Genomic DNA, 21,548 nt, shown 5'->3' with positions numbered 1-21,548 from the left:
TAAGGCTGATGCATCCATTTGTTTCTTAATTAAAGTGTCCAGAAATGGTAATTTTTTTTTTTTTCTTTCTCAAGTTCTAATGTGAATTTAATTTTGTGATGGAAGGAGTTGATCTTGGTAAGAAAATCAAACAGATCCTTTTCTGTGTTTTTCCATACAATGAAAATGTCATCCACATATCTCCACCACACTGTGGGTTTAGGGTCTAGTTGAGATAATATTTCACTTTCGAGTTTCTCCATAAAGAGATCCGCACAAGGGGGGTGAAAGAGGGCTGCCCATTGCAAGGCCTGTTAATTGTTGGTAAATCATTTTATTCCATAGGAAGAAATTAGATTTTAAGCAATGATGGAAAAGAGAAGTAATGTCTTAAAGGAAGAGGTTTCTCAAAATGCTGATTACTTTATCTACTGGAATATTTGTAAATAATGATGCAACATCCAGGCTTGCAAGAGGTCTGTATTGGAGATCGAGACGTTACTTAATTTTTCAACGAAATGTTGTGAATTTCTTATGTAGGTATCTGAATTACGGATGTGTGCCTTTTGGAGACCTGCTAGGTGTTTCGATAATAAATAAGTGGGAGAATTAATTACATCAACTATAGTGTGTAGCGGTATTCCATTTTTGTGACCTCGAGAGCCATATAGTCTCGGCGTTAGTGGATTCATTGACTTTAATCTTCATTTTAAGTCTGTTGGCCATCATTGCTTAAAATCTAATTTCTTCCTATGGAATAAAATGATTTACCAACAATTAACAGGTCTTGCAATGGGCAGCCCTCTTTCACCCTGTGCGGATCTCTTTATGGAGAAACTTGAAAGTGAAATTTTATCTCAACTAGACCCTAAACCCACAGTGTGGTGGAGATATGTGAATGACATTTAATTGTATGGAAAAATGCAGAAAAGGATCTGTTTGATTTTCTTACCAAGATCAACTCCTTCCATCACAAAATTAAATTCACATTAGAACTTGAGAAAGAAAAAAAAAAAATTACCATTTCTGGACACTTTAATTAAGAAACAAATGGATGGATGCATCAGCTTTGCCGTCTATCGCAAACCAACCAACACAGGTAGATACTAGCACTTCATTTCTTCACACCACATTTCTCAGAAACTAAGCATCGTACACATGCTGAAAATTAGAGCCTCTCTCATCACTGCAGAAGATAAAGACCTCAAAGATGAACTATCCCTGATATCAAGAAACCTTATAAACAGTGGTTGCCCAAGAAAATTGATCCACCAGATACTTTTCCGTGACCCCCCCCCCCCCCCAACGACAGTCTGAAGAAATACATTATAATTCCACTATCATGATTCTGTATACGGGGACAGTTTCCAATAAGATTGCTACACTCCTCAAGCCACATGGAATACGAGTTGCTTTTAAACCTTCAAAGACCATACGCCAATTCTTAAGATCTCCAAAAGACAGTTATCCTTTCTTCAAATATGACGGAATCTACAATATCCCCTGTTCGTGCAGATTAAACTATATTGGTCAGACCTCTAGAAGTTTTGAAATCAGATAAAAGGAACATGGAGACGTAAACAATAATAGAGAAGACAACTCAGGGTTAGCATTTCATTTCTCCAGACAAACCATACCATGGAATGGGACAAAAGCTCCATGCACTACTTAGAGGAGGATTTCTGCTCACGAGTCATAAAAAAAAAGCCATAACAGTGATCCGTTCTAAACATAACTTAAATAGAAACCAAGGATTAATTCTACCTGATATTTGGAAGACCCTCATAAGATCTTTAAGCATGCCAGAATTAAATCTTGCTGCTAATTACAGAATGTTCCTTCATAACAAGTGAGATCATAAACGCTCCATGCGTGTGATGTACACGTTCTTCTTTTTTTTGTAAAAAATACAATTGTATTCGGTTCTTTCTTCATTAATAGTTTTAGTGAACAGTTTTAGCATTTAAGTTGTTTTACATCTATTTTTACCCCGAAGAAGCCAAACTCCTAAGTTGGCGAAACTTGTCAGTATTTTCTTACTTAGTTTCAAATAAATTTGACCTATATAAACTCAAATTGAATTCAATCTCTCCCATAGTTCCTTTGGTCAAAAATAACTTTTTATCATTATGAAGATGAGTAAACTTGACGATAACACAGAAACTTGAGTTAATAATTAATTTGGAAAGGGGTGCATCTGTTGCTCGTGTTTGTGAACTTTATAGAGTGAAATAGCAAACAGTTTTGGGACATATGCAAAAAATGACAAACTAATTCAGTTTTTGCTAAAATATGGCATTGAGAGCTCCAAAAGTGGTTTCACTGTGGTGAATAAGAAACGTGAAGGTGGGCAAGCATAAGAAGTTAGAAGAAGAGTTTACAAGAGGTTCGTTCAACAGCAGTCTAATGGTAGTGGTGTTGAACTAAGATCGGGTGCTGAAAAACTGGCACAACACATGGGCATACAATTCCAGGCAAGTGATGGGTGGCTTTGGCGTTTTCGTAAACACCATGGCATTACAGACAGGCAAACATGGTGAAGCACTGAGTGCCGATATTGAACAAGTTGAGCCCTTCAGAAAATACATCAATGCAGTCATTGAATCTGAGGGTCTTATTTTGTCTCAGGTTTGCCATGCAGATGAGACTGGCCTGTTCTATCGTGCTGTTCCTGAAAATACCCTCGCAAACAAACATGAGATTATCATGCATGGCTGCAAATTAAACAAGGAGTGCATTTCAGCCCTACTTTGTGCTAATGCCGATGGTATCAGAAGAGCACGAAAGCCTTGTTCTTCAAAGAACCAGTTGCCCATCATCTATTCCAACTCAAGGAATGCCTGGTTTACAAGTGACATTTGGTTTTTCAATCACTTCATACATAAAGTGCAAGACTACCCAGAAGAGGTCCTGAAGATGTAAAAGCTGTTTTTCTTGATAATGCATCAGGCCATCCTAATGCTGAGAAGTTGGTTAGTAGGAATGGAAGGATAAAATGTAATTCTTTCCTCCAAACACCACTTCTATAATACAGCCTATAGACCAGGGAGTCATTATTGCCTGCAAGAGGTTGTTTAAGAAGTAGTTTCTTGAAGAGGAACGAAAATGATCCTAAAGAAGATACAAGAGGAGCCACTACATTTCAAAATTTGAGCGCATACAACATCAAGTCCGTCGTCTTTGATTTTGCTGCCACTTGGAAGGAGATAAAGACTGCAACATTGACTTATGGTTGGACCAAGTTACTGAACGGAAGTGAACCAGAATGCGATTCCAGAGGTTTGAAACTTCTCATTTCCGTGAAACTTTGATGCGAGCTGGTGATAATGTTAGTGAGAATTACATTGAACAGTGGCTAGACATCGATGAGGGTAACCCAAGCTACGAAATTTTCATCCAAGAAGAGATTGCTGATGATATTCTATGGAGCAATCAGGAGGTTGACAACCAGGAAGAAGAAACAGTTCCAACTGGTTCGAAACTATAGGTTGTTAGAGAACACATGGACGACATCATCTCGTTCATAGATGCATCTTCAGATCCAAAGGTGATTGCTTATGAACATTTTCAGCACTTTCGATCGTTAATTATTAAGAAACAGTATAAAAGTGGAAAAAAAATTGAAACTTGATGCTTTTTTTCAAGCCTCATCCTCAGTGAAATGGTATTTTCATAAAAATGTTTCCATTGAAATATATTAATACTCTGCCACCGAAAGTGTTTTATTTTCAATACTATTCGTAAGAGTTGCGATTTAACGGACTTTTGATTTTACGGACAACCCTTAGCCTCTAATAGTCATTTAAATCGAGAGTTTACTATATAACTATTTCACATCTAAGGAAATGAGGATGGTGATAGAAAAAAAAAAAATCTAAATTAGTGGATAGAGGGTACCAGTATTTGTTAACAAATTTAATTAGCTTCATTATGGATTTTGTGAAATTTAGAAATGGCAACCATAACGGATTTTTTTTTTTAAGTATGTTTATTTTTGAGTAAATGCTTACTTTCTGATAAGTCTAGAATTTGTTAATGTGATGTAGATTTTTAATACATCTCTTTTAAAAAAGATGTATTTTAATTGAAATGTTGTATGTAGTGTTTTAACTTTTATTGTTTTATGAATGGTTCAGATTTTTTTAATTTTATTTTTATTTTCTTGTTCTAGTTGCGCCAGTACCAGTACTATAGTTCTGGACTTTTGTCTAGCTATGATAAGTTTTATGAACATCAGAAAGTTATATTAGGTGGAAAAAAGAAATCAAAGGAAAAGAAAATAGATAAAAAGAAAGGTAAAAATACTTACGTTAGTAAAATGTTAGCCCCCCCCCCCCGAGTTGCACTCCATTTTTAAATAACAATGATTTGTTTAATTTTGAAATTATTTTTATTACTCTGTTTAGATTATTTGCAGCTCAGCTCTTCAAGCTTTGACTTTCAGTAACTCAGTGATATGACCTCTCAAATAGTCAGTATTTTCTGTCATCCTCTCTAATTCTTACTTTTTTTTTTTTAATTCGATTTAGCCTACACTGCCTCTCCGTAAAATTTGGAACCCTGTGTCTTTATCATTAAAGTGTTTTAGATAATTTTATTCAGATTAAAGGATCAGCCTGCAGTAGCACTTGCTAATGCCACTTGAAGGTGGACAAAACATTTAATATAGTGAATAATATAAACACGTAAATTAAATATCTTTCTTGTGTTTACGTGCTTATACTATTTAGTCTTTATGTCACAAGTATCCTTAAAACATTTAATATAGAACTTCCAGAAAAGCCTTAGGTATTGTTTACCAGTATGCAATAGCAGAAATTGCCTCTGACAGTATAATAATTTCTGTAGTTCTATCATATGAAGTGTGATATACATAGTTTCAAAATGGGGATCCATTGTACATAAGAGTGAACAGTGAACTTTAATGAGAACTGAAGCTAAATTGCCATACCACTGAACAGCACTTGATTAGTGAGTAACTTATATAACTTACATATAATACTTCAATAACTTAAATATAAAGAGCCAGTAGGCTTCATTTCGGCGATGTAACATTATTTAAATTAAGGGTATATTAAATCCCACATTGTTTTAAAACCGAATAAGAAACTCAAAGATCGGAATCAAAGAGTTTCATACCAAATATAGTAAACTATAAAAATATCGGTGAATACTAGCGTAAGCCAAAGCATGTAGTCCAACACTAGGGCAATTCGTTGCAAAGGTGGGGAAAGTTCTGATCACCATTCTTGATATTTCCCATAATGTAAAACCCATCTCCTAGGAGATGTATGATGTTATACATTATGGTAGAAGATCACTACCCGGACCGGTTTCGACCTTTATTGAGGTCTCATCAGTCATAGATCAAAATAATACTAAGGGTATAGCGAAAAGAAGTTGTATACTCTGCTGTACGAGTTGTCAAAAAGGTGCACCGATTAAATTACTTAAATATAAAGAGCCAATAAGCTTCATTTTGGCGATGTAATATTATTTAAATTAAGGGGATATTAAATCCCACATTGTTTCAAAACCGAATAAGAAACTCAAAGATCGGAATCAAAGAGTTTCATACCAAATATAGTAAACTATAAAAATATCGGTGAATACTAGTGTAAGCCAAAGCATGTAGTCCAAACACTAGGGCAACTCGTTGCAAAGATGGGGGAAGTTCTGATCACTATTCTTGGTATTTCTCATAATTACATATAATAGTTGTTATATATAAGTTACTCACTAGTAAGCGAATAATAATGATGGATTGCTTGTATATTTCAAGCAATAAGCAACTTATATATAACAATAGTTGTTATATATAAGTTACTCACTAGTAAGCGAATAATAATGATGTAAAAGAAAATTAACAAAAGCATAAGTATATGACATGTCAAAGGATTAACAATGGACCTCATGAGTATTGGTAGAACGGCATAGTCTAATTACAACTGAAGTCCTAATGAGGTATAGTAAAAAAAAAAAAAAAAGTTGAGCACTCTGAAGCATTGCTTATGATGTGATGGATATTTATCTGTGCAATTGAGAATAAATAGCCATCGGATCTGTTTAGATATGGAAGGTGTAGTAATGCCTCAAGTTTCTTATAGAGTCTTTCCATAAGATATCTGGTCTTGTGAAGGACAGTCTGAGCAAGAAGACTAATGTCTTCTTTCTGAGAATTTTAATAGAAATATTAAAATTCTCATTAAAATCCTGATTAAAATAGAGGGTAGAAATTCTTTTTAATAGAAATGTTAAATAGAATGTGGAGGCGGAAATGCTTTCCCCCTCCACATTCCTGAGGTGATATGTTAATCCCTTTCCTTATTCAACCTATAATTGCCATTCTTGCAAATGTTGACATTAACCATTCTTTTAGTGGTTGGTTCTAATTTATCATCATGCATATCAAGGATTTAGGCCTACATGGCCTGTTCCGGCCTTAGAAGTCATCGTTGAATTGTTTAAGAGGACGTCCTGGTTTTCTTTTTCCTAATGGCTTGTACTTTAAGGCTTGTTTTGGTAATCTTTCTATTTTCATTCTTTCAACGTGTTCCATCCATTTATGTTTATATTTTTTAATTTTTTCTATTTCTGATTCTTGGTTTAATTCTTTCATAATTTTTTTGTTTCTTTTGTGATCAAATAGAGTATACTTTGCAATTTTTCTCATAAACTTCATTTCTGCTCTTATTAATCTTTGTCTTTTTGTTTTATTGTCCAGATTTCACTTTCATACAATAACACTGGTAGGGCTAATGCATTGTATACTTTTAGTCTGGTTTGTTTTTGAACTAGGTTTGGTTTAAATATAGAGTTAATTACACCTGTTATTTTTAAATATTTTGAAATTTTTACGTTTATATCTTTTTTTTATTTTCATATGTGATCATACATCCTAGGTTCTAATTTATCTACAGAATAAATCAGATTTTCATCTTTGTGTCAACTTGATGAACTTCAAAATTCCCATAAGAATTATAAAAGAAAAGACACAAGAGTATTAAAAGAATTGCTCTCTGTTAATACTTCCATATTAACACAGAATTTTGGGGTGATATTTTCTTCTGGCAGTCTAGTGGTAGACTGCTAGAGAAAAGACTATTATAAATTTGATTCTATTGTTCAGCTAGAGGCTTCTATAGAAGTGATGTGGTTATGCCACTAAAGGCTATAAGTAAATGTCAGTGTAGAGTGGGATCTGGTCTTGGGTATCCAAGTTAGCATTATTGTGGGTAAATAGGAAGTACTAAGATTTGTTTTAGAGAAAAAAAAAGTGTTTCAGAAGCATTAAAGGTGTTTAGGTTGTTATCACCTCATCAAAGAATAGTGTGGAATCATTGTTTAGATCTCTGATGGTAGATCTTAAAGTTAGAGCTGTTTGAGCACTGCAAGGTTTGTTTTATGAGTTGCAATAATGGAGAGTGCTATTATCAACAAAACTGTTAATAGGATTTAAGTTCAGTGATTAGGTTATTTACAGTCTTGAAGAACAGTTGATATAAAAATATGAAGAGAGAACATCTTTCTCCATAACATGCTGCAAACAATCCAAAGGGCAGAAGACAGACCATATGGTGGCATTTTGTTGGGAAATGTGTGATGCCAGGCCATTTCGTGATACATTTCCAGAGGCAAATAATATAGTTAAGGAAATCACCATGGATCTTAACTGCTGGAATCCATTTCAGTGGTCACTGATTAGCTGACAGTTTTTCTTGCTGTAAGGTTGATGATTATCTCCATTACTTCTTTTTATTATTATTCCATTACGAGACAAGTGTTTAGCAATAAGTTGATGGTTTGATGGCAGACACTTATCGCCTTATTTGGAATCCACTATATATATATGGGTTACTTCCATGCTGTGGGATGGACTCTGCCACTCACACTTATGACAGCCATTCCATTAACATGTTCACTCCTGCAACTCATGGACCAGGGTATTATTGCTACCTTGAATATATTATTTAAGAAACACTCAGATTTTTAGGAATGGAAGAACGCTTTCAAATGAAGACAGTATATATCTAGAATCACTGAAAGCTGCAGAAGAAGAGAGAAAGAAAAACTGAAGAACATTAAGAAGCTGATCTCCCAAAAAAAGTTTACAGTGAAAAAAATTCTATTAATTATATAAGGAAAAGTTCTATACTAATAATGTGAAAAGATAGTTCCAGATGAGGAGGCACAATTATAAGATGATGTTTTATATAGTTAGTGACTTGTAGCACAAGTTTAAACCCAAATTGAATGTCATCAAAGACAGGAATGGAGCATTACTAACAGAAGAGTTGGAAATCAAAAACAGATGGAAAGAATACTGTGAGGAACTGTACAGCAGAGTGGATGAAGAAAGTGTGGAGTCCTCTCACATGAAGTTAAAAGAGCAGTTAGCAGCTTAACAGCAATAAGGCCCCAGGTGCAGATGAAATCCCCAGGTGCAGAATTAAGGCCACAGGGGATGGAGGGATAAGAGTGTTTCATAGATTGATTACAAGGATATAGGAGACAGGATCATGGCCTAGAGACTGGAAGAAGTCTGTTTTCATACCATTACATAAGAAAGGTGATATGAAGGCATGCAAGAACTAAACTATTAGTTTAATATCTCATACAAGCAAAATTTTATTGAAGATCATGCTAAATAAGATTGGGGCAGAGATGCCCAAGGAACAAGCAGGTTTTAGGAAAGGTAAGGGCATCAGAGATCAGATCCTTTGCATTAGACAGATCATAGAAAAATATAAAAAATTCAGACCCCCTCTGGTAATGTGTTTCTTGGACTACTCTAAATCTTTTGACTGTGTTGAGCATGTAAAACTGTGGGAAGTAATGAAAAGATTGGGTTTTCCCTCAAAACACTATCAGGTTGATAGCCAACTTGTACAGAGAGCAAAAAGCCATGGTAAGAGCAGGTGTTGGTTTGACTGACTGACTTCAACTTAAAAAAAGGAGTTAGGCAAGGATGTTTACTTTCTCTTCACTTGTTTAGTATATATGCGGAGGACATCATGCATGAAGAATTGGATGAGCTCAAGACAGGAATTATGATAGGAAGTAGATTGATCAGTAATCTGAGGTATGCTGATGATACAGTACTCCTTTGTAATGACATGGAAGAACTAGGATTAATTCTTGACAAAGTTAACAAGATCAGTAATAACAGAGGACTTCAACTCAAGCTTAGCAAAACAAAGATTATGGTTCTCAAAGGAAATACAAACAGAGAAGCTCTTGAGAAACAAGTGTACCTTAATGGAGAAAGAATTGAAGTCAAGTTTGAGTACCTGGGATTCATTATTAATGTAAAGAATTTCTGTTCAGAAGAAGGTTTGGAATGGCTAAAACAACAGTCAGAGACTTGTATAAAATCTGGAAGGATGAATCTATCTACATGGGAACAAAGTTGAGGATTTTGGATGCAGTTGTCTTTCCAACAGTGACTTATGAATTTCAGACTTGGAACCTAAAGAAGTCAGATAAGAAACTGATATCTGAGACGTAGTGTTACAGAAGGCTATTGAAGATATCATATACTGAAAGGCGTACAAATGAATGGGTGCTAGCAAAAAAATCAGTAGAATTTTAAGACTCCTTAAGGATATTGACAGAAGAAAGTTAAAATATTTTGGACACATTGAGAGGATGGGAGACTTCTCAGAACAGTAATAGGAGGAAGGGTAGATCGTCAATGAGATGGTTGGGTGATGTGTGTGGAGTGACTGATCTTCAGAGAGTTGAGGCCTCCAGAAAAGCAAACAACAAGACTACATGGCGAGCATTGGAGTGACAATATGGCATCTGCGGATGCCCGGTGAACATATAGATAGTGAAAAAATTGGTAAGCATTTGCCTCTGTTAATAAGGCAATTTGGTTGTTTGAGAAAATTGACCCCAACATGGAGAGATCTAGCAAAATAGACAGAATGATGCAAACTGTTGATGCCTATTCTAAAGTTATGCAGAAAAGAAAAGGCAAATTGTGCAGACTAAGTCTGATGTTATGTACAGCTCACTCCTGCTGTCATTTCGTCCCCCTGAAGATGAATCTAGATCTTCCACAAGTTAAGCCTCTGGTGAACCATCCTTAGTATGTTTTGTTGCAGTTCCTGAATTTGTTGTTGATGAACTAGCCTTTCCTGCCTCCTCTGGTGACTTGTTCAATTAAGAATGCAGCAGCTTTGTAGAATTTGTATTTCCAGCTGGTTATTTTGCTGTAAGTACACAGAAGCACCTGTTTAATACAAAATACTACGTTTTAGCATTCAGACATATAAATTGTTAATATGTCCTTATGGTTCATATAATGGTTTTTGACTTAAAATGGAATCATTGAAATGGAATCCCATCATAAGTCGAGCTCCAACTCTATAGTGCAGAGATGATAATGGATATGCATTATATCAGGAGCACATCTCTGAAGCACAGTTGGTGGGATACCATCAGGAACAAAAGCCTTTTTTGGATTTCCAGTTGTTCGACATTTTTATGATTCATTTATAATGATGCTTCTTGTTATAAACAACACCAAGAGATGAAAAAAAATACATCATTGAACTTACTAATATTTTGCTGATTTTCTATCCAGTACCATCAGAGCACAGTTATTACTGTGAGAGGCACACAGCACTATTGCAGAAAACCATTCAAATTGTAGCTGAAAATAGAATGTCCTTGCATGGTGCCCTCTATAAGCCCAGACAACCATAAAGATAAATGGAGGAAAATACCTGTATTACATAGAAGTCATTATAGGTTGGAGAAACTACTTTTAGAATCAACATCATATGAAGCAGCACTCTCCCAACTTCAAGTATGGTTGTATTAATTTACCGAATGCCTGGGAGACTGTTATTTTGAGATCTTATAGCCCGACTTCTCTAAATTAACATGACTATTATCTGGCCCATAGGAGGCACCACCATGTAAGGACATAAGTTCTTCTTCCAGTTTATAATTTGATGTTTTCCACCATTATTTAGTTCAGTGCTGTGTGACTGTCAGTTATAATTTTGCTCTGACAATGCTGGGTGGAAAAACCAGTGAAATGTCAGTAAGTTTAATAAATGCATTTTTTTCTCTCTTAGTGCTGTTTATATCATGAAGTATTATGATGAATAATCAATGACACCTTTCTATATGTATTCTTCTTTTTCCTATGACTTTCTGGTAGAAGACTATAGGAAGCTTGTGATGCCATATTCCAGGTAAAGTTGCAGGTAAATTATCTTGGTCATCTATGCAGAAGTTAAATGAGAAGAATGATAACAGGAGGTCACCTTTATTTTGATGATATTAGCCACAATATTAAATCTTGTAGCAAAGTGCCTATATCTGTAGTAACGTCTATTATGGGAGGTTAGCAGAAATAACCCATGCTGTGTTATATATAGCATCAGAAACCTATGAATAACCTTATAGGTTTGTTTCTAATCGTTCATTCACTGGAGAAACACTTCATTTCTCTTTTTCTTAGCCAGTTATTGAGTTGATCTTGGTGGAAGTACTTAAGTAGGAATTTTTCCCTCTTGCAGCTAGGGTTGAATTTGCAAAAAGAATTTGTGACTTACATTGCTGTCATATGTGGAGCAGTTTTTGTATTAAATCTTTCTCCTGTTTGAACAAGGAATAAACATTCTGTATGTGGCAAGGAACTAAAGTTTCCAAGAGTTTTATCCATATAGGACAATATCTGTTGGCTTATGTGATTGTAAAGAAGTTTTTGTAGTTTTTTCTTGTGATTTGAACAAAACACTGATGCTTGCTTAGTTAAGTAGTTGATTCGATGTTTTATATATATTTGTGTGTGTTTTGTAAATTAAAGATTTTTATTTTGATTAGAAGGTGCTTAAGGGTCAAAGCTGTATAACTGAGAGGAGACCTCCACATAGCCTTTAAAGGAATGTAGAGAACCGACCAGGGCTTCTGACCTAATGTCCAATCCTCACCTTCTCGTGGTGCACCCTGTTGAGTATCTACCGGGATACTGAACGAAAGAGGATGGGCTGGCAATTTGGGATTTAGCTGACCAAATTGTATTCTATATTGGCTTAAACCAATATAGAAAATGATGGTACAACATGACAAAATTTCATGCCGGCTGAGGCATCACCCGGTTAAACAAAGCCTCCGTTGTTTTCGCCAGGGAACCAGGGCGAACAGCGAAAAGTCAGCTACTGGAACAAATCTGAAAGCACACCCCAACTCAACATCACCAGAGTTAAAGATCGGTATTATATTATCAACATAAGAAGCCTGAATGGCAAAGAAATGGAGCTCGCCAAGGAATTAGATAAGTATCAGATCGATATAATAGGGGTGACTGAAACAAAAAAGAAAAAAACTGGTGAGATCTTTCTGAATAACAAATACAAAATGTTATATTCAGGAAATGACAATCAAGGAAAAGGAGTAGCCATAGTATTCAACACAAAATACAAGGCTAATCTTCTTGATTCGCAGGCAGTCTCAAGTAGAGTGATGTGGGCAAATATCAGAATAAGGAATTGGACAATGAGACTTATTTGTACCTATGATCACACAGAAAGTTCTCCTAAGGTAGAAGTGGAGGAATTTTTTGATGCTTTAGAAAAAGCAACTTGACACAATGAAAAAAGGAAAAGTTGGTCCTTGTTGGGGATCTAAATAGCAGAGTAGGAAATGATTGTCAGACATACAAAAATATTTTGGGAAAATTTGGAGAAAAGAGCAAAGCTAATAATAATGACAAATATATGTTGGATTTCTGCTGAGGACATGGACTGGTTATTACTAACACTATGTTCCAACATAAAAATGTGCACAAATTCACATGGAGAGAAGAGGCAAGGAATAAGAAAAGTCTCATTGACTATGTTATTGTTGATAGTGATGTTTTTTTTCCTTGTTGCAGGACACCAGAGTGTACAGAGGATTTGAAATCGGAAGCGATCACTATTTTGTCTTCAGCAGGATAAAATTCAATTTTGTACTGAAAAGATGAACATGTAAAAAGTTTTAAAACGATTAAAAGTTGAGCAGTTCTCAGATGTGAACTGTAGACTAAAATACACAAAGATTATTGAAGAAAAAATGAAAGAGTTTGAGAACAGGAACCAAACCTTGGAGATTCAGTGGCAAGCCTTGAAGAAAGCCCTGATTGATTCAGCCAGAGAGGCATGTGGTGAGGTTGTCTGCAAGAATAGAAAAATCATAACTCCATGGTGGACACGAGGCAGTGAAGGAAAAGAAGAAAACATATCAAATGTTCCTGGCAAATAACTCAGCTTGTGCTCTTAGAGAATACGGAGACAACGGTAAGAAAGCTAAACACTGTGTAAAACTAGCTAAACAAAAGTAATGGGAGGACTTTGACAAGAACATAGAAAATAAATATCAAGGAGGTGGTAAGATATTCTGGAGGTTGTTGAAGAAGCTTAAGAATGGAGGAAAGAGTGCCGTAAAAGGAGTTAGAGATGATAAAGGTTACATGAAAACAGGAGAAAAAGATATCCTTGAAGTATGGAGTAATTACTTTGAAAGACTGCTAAATGAAACAAGCAATGATGACAGCACAGTGGTAAAAAGCACTGACCAAGCATGCAGTCAGGAATACATATCTATACTTGAAGCAGAAAAAGCCATCAAAGGCTTGAAATGTGGAAAGGCCGCAGGAGTAGATGATATTTGACCAGAAATGCTGAAGTATTGTGGTATAAAAGACTTACAGTGGCGGCACTGCATAGTTCAGAAAGCCTGGACAGAGGGACGAATTCCCAATGATTGGAGTAGAGCTCTAATAGTACCCATATATAAAAAGGGAAATGAAACTGAATGTGAGAATTACAGAGGTATTTCCCTACTGAGTGTTCCTGGCTAGATCTATGCAAGCATACTTGAGAAACGGTTGAGAAGAATTGTGAAAGAAAAGCTTGGTGAAGAACAAGCTGGATTCAGGCCAAATAGAGGCTGTCAGGATCAGATCTTCACTTTACGACAAATAGTTGAGAAAGCATGGGTATATAACAAAGATATCTATTTAAGTTTTGTTGATCTGGAAAAGGCATACGACAAGGTGCCAAGAGAGAAGCTATTCAACACACTACAGTTCTCTGGTGTCAATTGCGCATTATATCAAGCACTACTTAGTCTTTGTTTGTGTTGTCAGTCAGCAGTTAGAATTGAAGGAGGTATAGGAAGGTGGTTTAATTGTAAATCTGATGTGAGACAAGGATGTACATTATCCCGTCTGTCATTCATTATCTATATGGATCACATTATGAAGGAAAGTGGGATTAAACATGATATCAGAATTGGAGATGTTAATGTCAGCTCTTTGCTTTATGTGGACGATGTTATACTTCTAAATAAATCCGCTAATAGTCTGCAAGATTCTCTGACTAAATTGAATAACTGTTGTAATAGATATGAAGGTCAGCAATAAAAAGAAAAAGACAATGAAAATAGGCAGAATCATTGAAAATGTCAATTGTGTTGTGAATGGAAAACCTGTGGAACAAGTAAACCATTTCAGCTACTTAGGCACGATTTTTATTGAAGATGGTAAATTAAATATAGAAATAGACAACAGAATCAACAAAGCTGGTATGGTAGGAAGTCAATTGAATAAATTCATATGGAATAAGAGAGAAATTAGTCGGAACACTAAATTAGGTATATCGATATAAAATTAATAACAGAAAAAACTCACGTACAAAGATTATTTAATAGTATAATTTTCGCCTGTGTGTCACAGGTATCTTCAGTACATTAAGCTCAAATTAAACAATAACTGACAATTCCACAATGCACCACCTAAGTAGCTGGTGTAAGATAACTAAAAAGGTCAATAAATTTCCTTAAAAAAAAAAAAAATTAATACAATAAAAAGTTAGGAAAGATTAACTTATTTGTAAAGTACTATCTTCCATAAAGGGGATAGACGTAAGCCGTCGGGTCTGTTTAAGTTAGGAGAATGAAGTAGAGTTTCACATGTTTCTTTATAAAGGTGTTCCATGAGAAATTGACTTTTGTGAAGAACTCTTGTCTTTCTCCTTATTCCTTAAACGATGTAAGATGGCCCAGGTTATTAGAACCTGTTGTAAAATAAAAAAAGTTTTTAGGTTCCCAAAAGCTCATCGGATCTACTTCAAAGCTAGTAAGTCTCTTTTAAATAATCAGCTACACGAAGCTAAAAAATCTCTTGCTCTCTTAAATAGAGAAATTATGGATATGAAAACCGCTTTGGAATCTGTTTTAATGGTTGAAACTTTTAATATTGTAATGCGCATATCTTCGAGTTCTTACCTAAAGGTCTTTGATGATTCTCGTGACAAGCTAAAACACAAATTTGAATCACTGGTCAGCATACGTAGATCCAGTAATAATACTATTGATATAGATAAAGTAGTTATAAATGTTTCCGGTCGTCCACTAACAGACTGTGAACATTTTGTTTTATCAAAAGGACATGATTTCGCTGTTACGCCGAGTAAGGTGCCACTTAAAGATTTTTTTCATAACATAGACAGGGCTATTCGATCCTTATCCCAAAAAATAGCCAACAGGTTATGTTTTGAATATGCACAAATTCTTTTTCATGCCAAGCCTCCTCGTCCTTATCTTTCTTACTGTGAGTTTAAAGCATTGAAATCGCTGAAGAATAACAATAATTTAATTATTACGAAAGGTGATAAGGGGAAGGCTGTAGTGATTCAAGATAGGAAGGAATATGAGAGAAAAATATCTCTTTTACTTCGCAACTGTTCAACTTATAGGCCTCTTACATCGGATCCTACCCAGAGTCAATTGAAGAGACTTAATTCTCTTATAGATAATGTATCTACATGGAATGAAGATCGAAAGAAAAAACTTAAAACCTCCTTCTGTCGTCCACCTAGATTGTATGGTCTTCCAAAAGTTCATAAACCAGGCATTCCGTTGACCAGTCGTAGATTGTATAGGTTGCCCCACTTACAAAATATCAAAATTTTTATAAAATTTACTCTCCTCTTCAACTAGAAGAACTGATACTTATATAAAAAATACTTTGGATTTCAAAAATAAAATTTCAGATCTTCATTTGGACGTTTCTGATATCATGATCAGTTTAGATGTTTCTTTATTTACAAATGTGCCTCTTTCGGAAAGCATTGAATTACTACAACAGGAATTTCCTTCAGACATTGTAAACGTATTTGATTTTGTAATAAATTCTGGTTATTTTTCCTTTAAAAATAAGTTGTATCAACAAATTGAAGGAACAGCAATGGGTAATCCTCTTTCTCCTGCTATCTCCAATTTCTTTATGGAACATTTTGAACAACGTATCTTTGACAATATTTCTCCCAGACCTACGCATTGGTTCAGATATGTCGATGACATTTTTGCTGTATGGAATGGCTCTTCTGATGAACTTCAACAATTTCTCACTAAGTTAAACACATTTCATCCTAGGATCAAGTTTACCCTAGAAGTTGAATCAAATAAGCAGTTAGCCTTTTTAGATCTTCTAATTCTTCGCCAACCAGATGGTAACCTACATTTCTCAGTTTATAGAAAGAAGACTCATACAGGCCATTATATCCATGCGGAATTTCATCACCATCCCAGTCAAAAGGCAGGAACTGTTAAAACACTGGTTCATCGGGCCCACTCCTTTTGTTCTTCAGATGATCTTTTACAGAAAGAACTACAATATATGACTTCTTCCTTTCTATCTAATGGTTATAAGAATTGCTTCATTAAAAGAACTTTGAGTAGTTTTAATATGTCTTCCTCTTGAAACACAGAAGAAATAACGCGCATTACTATCCTTTATGTACAAGGCATCAGTGAACGTATAGCAAAAGTTTTAAAACCACTGAATATTTTTGTTGCCTTTCGACCATTTAGAAAAATCTCCACCTTTCTCACTTCTCCTAAGGACAAGCTTCCACATCTTAATCATCCAGGTGTCTACCAGATTCTGTGTTCTTGTGGATTATCTTATTTCGGACAAATGGGAAGATCTGCCTCTGTTCGGCTAGAACAACACCAATCTTATATTGAATACTTTAAACCTGAAAAGTCTGGACTTGCAGAACATGCCATCTTCACTAGACACAGAGTTCATTGGAGAAAGACAAGAGTTCTTCACAAAAGTCAGTTTCTCACGGAACGCCTTTATAAAGAAACATGTGAAACTCTATTCCATTCTCCTAACTTAAACAGATCCGACAGCTTACGTCTATCCCCTTTATGGAAGATAGTACTTTACAAATCAGCTAATCTTTCCTAACTTTTTATTGTATTATTTTTTTTATTTTTTTTAGGAAATTTATTGACCTTTTTAATTATCTTACACCAGCTACTTAGGTGTCGCTTTTTGGAATTGTCAGTTATTGTTTAATTTGAGCTTAATGTGCCGAAGATGCCTGTGACACACAGGCAAAAATAGTATTAAATAATCTTTGTATGTGAGTTATTTCCATTATTAATTTTGTATCGATATGTCTACTCACGGTATACCTCTTTTAACTAAATTAGCTGTATACAAGACAGTGTTCAAACCAGTTTTAACTTATGGATCTGAGAGCTGGGTCAGAAGTAAAACACTTGACCAAAGACTAGAGACCGCAGATATGAGTCCTGAGAAAGATTAGAGGTGTGAACAGATGCCATCAATCGCAATATCATATTAAAAATGAGGATATTAGGAAAGAACTTGACATTGTCGGCATCCAGGAATGCATTAGCAGAGCTAACCTCAGGTGATATGGTCACTTAAACAGAATTGGTGAGGAAAGATTAGCAAAACAAGTGTTCTCTGCTAGGTTGGCAGAAAAATGACCCAGAGTAAGACCAAGATATAGGTGGATTGATACGGTACAATGTGCCTTAGACGATAGAAATATAAGATCTGATAATGATAATATTGCAGTCTTGACAAGTAACAGACTGATTTGGAGGAAAATTGTAGATAGGAAGTTAGTAATGATGTAAATTTTTCATGTAGTACTATCATATCCTGTACACCCCTTGAGGATCTACAGGACATGTCTGGAATTTGATGATGATGAACCTCTCTGCAAGCTAGATTTGGCATTCAGATTCGGTGTTTCCTTTTCATTTTGAATTTAAGAGTTTTTAATCACTTGGGGTGTGCGAGTGAAGGATGTAAATAAAAAATTTTTTCACACACACACAAACTGCACCATGAAGGTTGTAGAAAGTTTTTTTCACTTGGTTTAAAAAGTAAATTATACTTGACAAGAATTATGTTTGTTTTATTCGTTATCTAAGTGTAAGCAAACAAAGTTGCATCAGTTCAACCTGGGTCTAGCTTCCACTGATGAGACCTCAGCAAGGTCAAAACCTGTTTAGGTAATGACTCTTTCTAATGCTTAGTTTTATGCACTTCCAAAAGGAAGTGGCTTTGCATTATGGGATACTGAGGCAAATTATTTGATATTATCCTCTATGTACAAATAGTGTAGTTATGAAAATGCTTCCATGAAGAGATATTTAAGTAGATAGCTTTCATATCTGCATTTGAAATTATGTACAATTATATGGATAGATACTTTCTTGAAAGTCCATTTTCTTATGAATATAGAATCAAAATAAACTAGGAAAGCAAAGTTTGCTAGATTATGGATGCTTAACATACTTTTATTAAGATTATGTATATTTTTTGTATATAACGTCATCTTTACCTGTTTAATTAATAAGTTCAATTAATAGAGAAATGTTTATCAAATTAAAATAGGTGTGATCAACTTTTTCAGTTATATACTTTGTGCTAAGATAATAGGACCTACATTTATTCTGCATCATCTACTTTTTAGTAATTCCTTTGCACTTTCCCTGTTATTGAAGACATTGACAGAAGTCCTGTGTTTTGAGGTTTGGCAAGTATAGCCTCTGAGACTTTTGAGTTGACATTATCAGATCTTTTTGTTAGTACTGACTTCACTTTCAAGAAAAAAATGCAAGGTGAGGAGAAGGTTGCATGGTGCTCTATATGTGAAGTAAAGAAGGATGAGGAGCAATAATTAAGCCATTTGGAGCTAGAAATTTATACTGAGGAAGCAGATTGAACAAGGCCAGTTGTCCTCCCAGACAAAGTAATCTCCATGATGCCACTTCTCTGGTTGTTCATACTCCCCATCTTTCTATAGATGCTTTGAACAAATGCCAGAATAGAAGTGTGAGCTAATTGTTTGATCTTGGAACCCAATTCATAATGTACAGTACTTAATGTTCATGTGCTATTCTTTGAAGTCTTCCATTTTTTGATGGAGTAGAAATTGCAAAGGTCACAATGCAACATAGGATATTTCTTCTCAGTAATGCAACCTACAAATTTGAATAAATGGTGACTAGAAATTTTTTGATCACATCTCATGTTTATGTATGATTAGTGATTTCATATTTTTGTAATATCTTTTTTTTAGGGAAGTTAAAAAAGATAAAAATGGATAACAAAGGGTCAAGAGATATTTCAAAGGTTAGACATTAATTATCTATTTTTGTTTCATATGTAATTAAAAGATCAAACATATGTTTACTTTAGTAATCTAATAGTTACTAGGCTGAATTTTTACTAGTCTGATGATTGATTGAATTCTGAAAGATAAAATTAAGAAGTTCATTATGACCAGTATACAAGATTGATGAAGTATGTATTTCCAAGAATTTAAAGGATTCTTTCTGTTAAGAACTATGAATATAGTTATGTTATAAAAATAATTGTTTTAATAAATTTGCTGGAGAAAACATTATGGTATGGTAGAATCACTATTTCAGATATCATGGCCAGATCCCCATAGCATTAATGCTATTTAAAAAAAAAAAAAAAAAAAAAAAAAAAAAAAAAAAAAAAAAAAAAAAAAAAAAAACACGTCAATTGCAAACCTTCCAATGTAAGACTGTTACTCCTTTGGTCACTAGAATGAGTATATTGACTACAATAAATATAACTTGTATATGGATTGCTTAATGACCAAAGTTAGCTGGAAGAGAATCTATATTCAACTTCCAATGTCCGTGTTCCCATAGTGTTTCATTGGTATAGATAGCTGCTTGAATGTCAGACAAACGAGGATGAGTTGGAAATTTTAAACTGCACTATCTGAATTGTGTATATCGTGACTACATAACATGATGTCATGATATACACAGTGTCTAGATATAAATTTGTGCTAGATTGCCTCCTGCTAAATATGGTCTGAATTGTATGTGTGAGGCAATGATCAATAGCTAGCAAATACTAACTGCTGAGCAGCTTTGAATAGACAACACTGGAAGTGTTATGGACTACTGAAAGTATCTTGGACATGATTATCTTTATAACAGCCACATCTCGCAACATTTTCTCAAGCAACCAGAAGAATGGCGTAATAAAACAAAATTTTGTTTAATCCTTTATCCAAGTGTAAGCAAACAAATTTTGCACCTGAAAATATCTTCAGGACTGAGGTAAGGTGGTACATCCCTTGGCAACTCGTAGCTAGCAAAGATGGATCAAGCTCTCATCACTCCTTGTCTCAGTATCTCCCATAAAGGAGTGATGAAAGCTTGATCCATCTTTGCTAAGAGTTGTCAAAGGATGTACCACCTTCCCTCAGTCCTGAAGATATTTTCAGGTGCAAACTTTGTTTTGCTTACACTTGGATAAAGGATTAAACAAAATTTATTATAGTCTAACCAAGTGCAAAATAAACTTGCATCACCTTTCTCTAAATCCAATCCAGAGTAATTTAATAATAAGGTGGTACACCGGTTGTTAACTCGAATAGGCAAATATGACCCATTGCTTCTGGCTTAATATCACCACTCTGGGTCTGCCTTCCACTGACGAGACCTCAATAAAGGTAGAAACTGGTCTGGGTAGTGGCCCTTCCCTTAATGCATAGCAGTAGACATGTGTGCAAGGAGATGTGCTTTGCATTATGGGAGATACTGAGACAAGGAGTTATGACAGTTTGGTCCACCTTTGCTACGAGTTGCCAAGGGATGTACCACCTTACCTCAGTCCTGAAGATATTTTCAGGCACAAACTTTATTTGCTTACACTTCGATAAAGGATTCAACTAAATTTATTGTAGTCTAACCAAGTGAAAAATAAACTTCCTACATGATTAAAGGTAACAGGAAAATTGAAGGTCAAGATGTTTTAGATATCTTGAGTCATTTCTTTGAAAGTTTATTAAATGAAATAAAAATTGACAGAATAGTAGTAGAAAATATTCATTAGGAATGCAATTAGGAGAACAAATCTATACTGGTAAGAAAAGCCATGGGAAAGCCTCAAATATGGAAGGAAATGCAGATGAAGTAGATCATATTGACCAGAAATGCTCAAATATTGAAGTATACAACTTTTACTTCGGCTGTATCATAATTCAGAAATCAAGTTGAGAAGATTGAATTCTGGAGTAATGCAGCAGTTTTCTCATAGTACCCATGTATATATAAGCACAGAAATGAAGATCTAATGTGACTAAAATGGGACATTCTTCGACCGTGTGAAGTTATGTAATGGTGAAGAAATTAAAAAAAATTAGAGACATACTATGCTATCAATGCCAAGATAAGGAAAGAAA

At 34.8% G+C, this 21,548-nt stretch overlaps 1 protein-coding gene across 1 annotated transcript in view; it reads left to right on the top strand.

Moving 5' to 3' along the window:
• Positions 1–21,548, top strand: part of LOC150102573 (chromatin-remodeling ATPase INO80-like) — a 215,959-nt gene that overhangs the window by 116,819 nt on the left and 77,592 nt on the right. The window contains exons 6-7 of the mRNA XM_090398709.1: positions 4,151–4,274; positions 19,398–19,450. Of these exons, the coding sequence (XP_090254835.1) occupies positions 4,151–4,274; positions 19,398–19,450 (177 nt within the window). The remainder of the gene's footprint in view (positions 1–4,150; positions 4,275–19,397; positions 19,451–21,548) is intronic.

The sequence above is a fragment of the Typopeltis vanoorti genome, chromosome 10 (assembly GCF_054136105.1).
Source record: "Typopeltis vanoorti isolate ZY-2024b chromosome 10, IOZ_Tvanoo_1.0, whole genome shotgun sequence".
In the NCBI taxonomy this organism is placed as follows: domain Eukaryota; kingdom Metazoa; phylum Arthropoda; class Arachnida; order Uropygi; family Thelyphonidae; genus Typopeltis; species Typopeltis vanoorti.
This window is presented reverse-complemented; position numbering and strand designations above follow the sequence as displayed.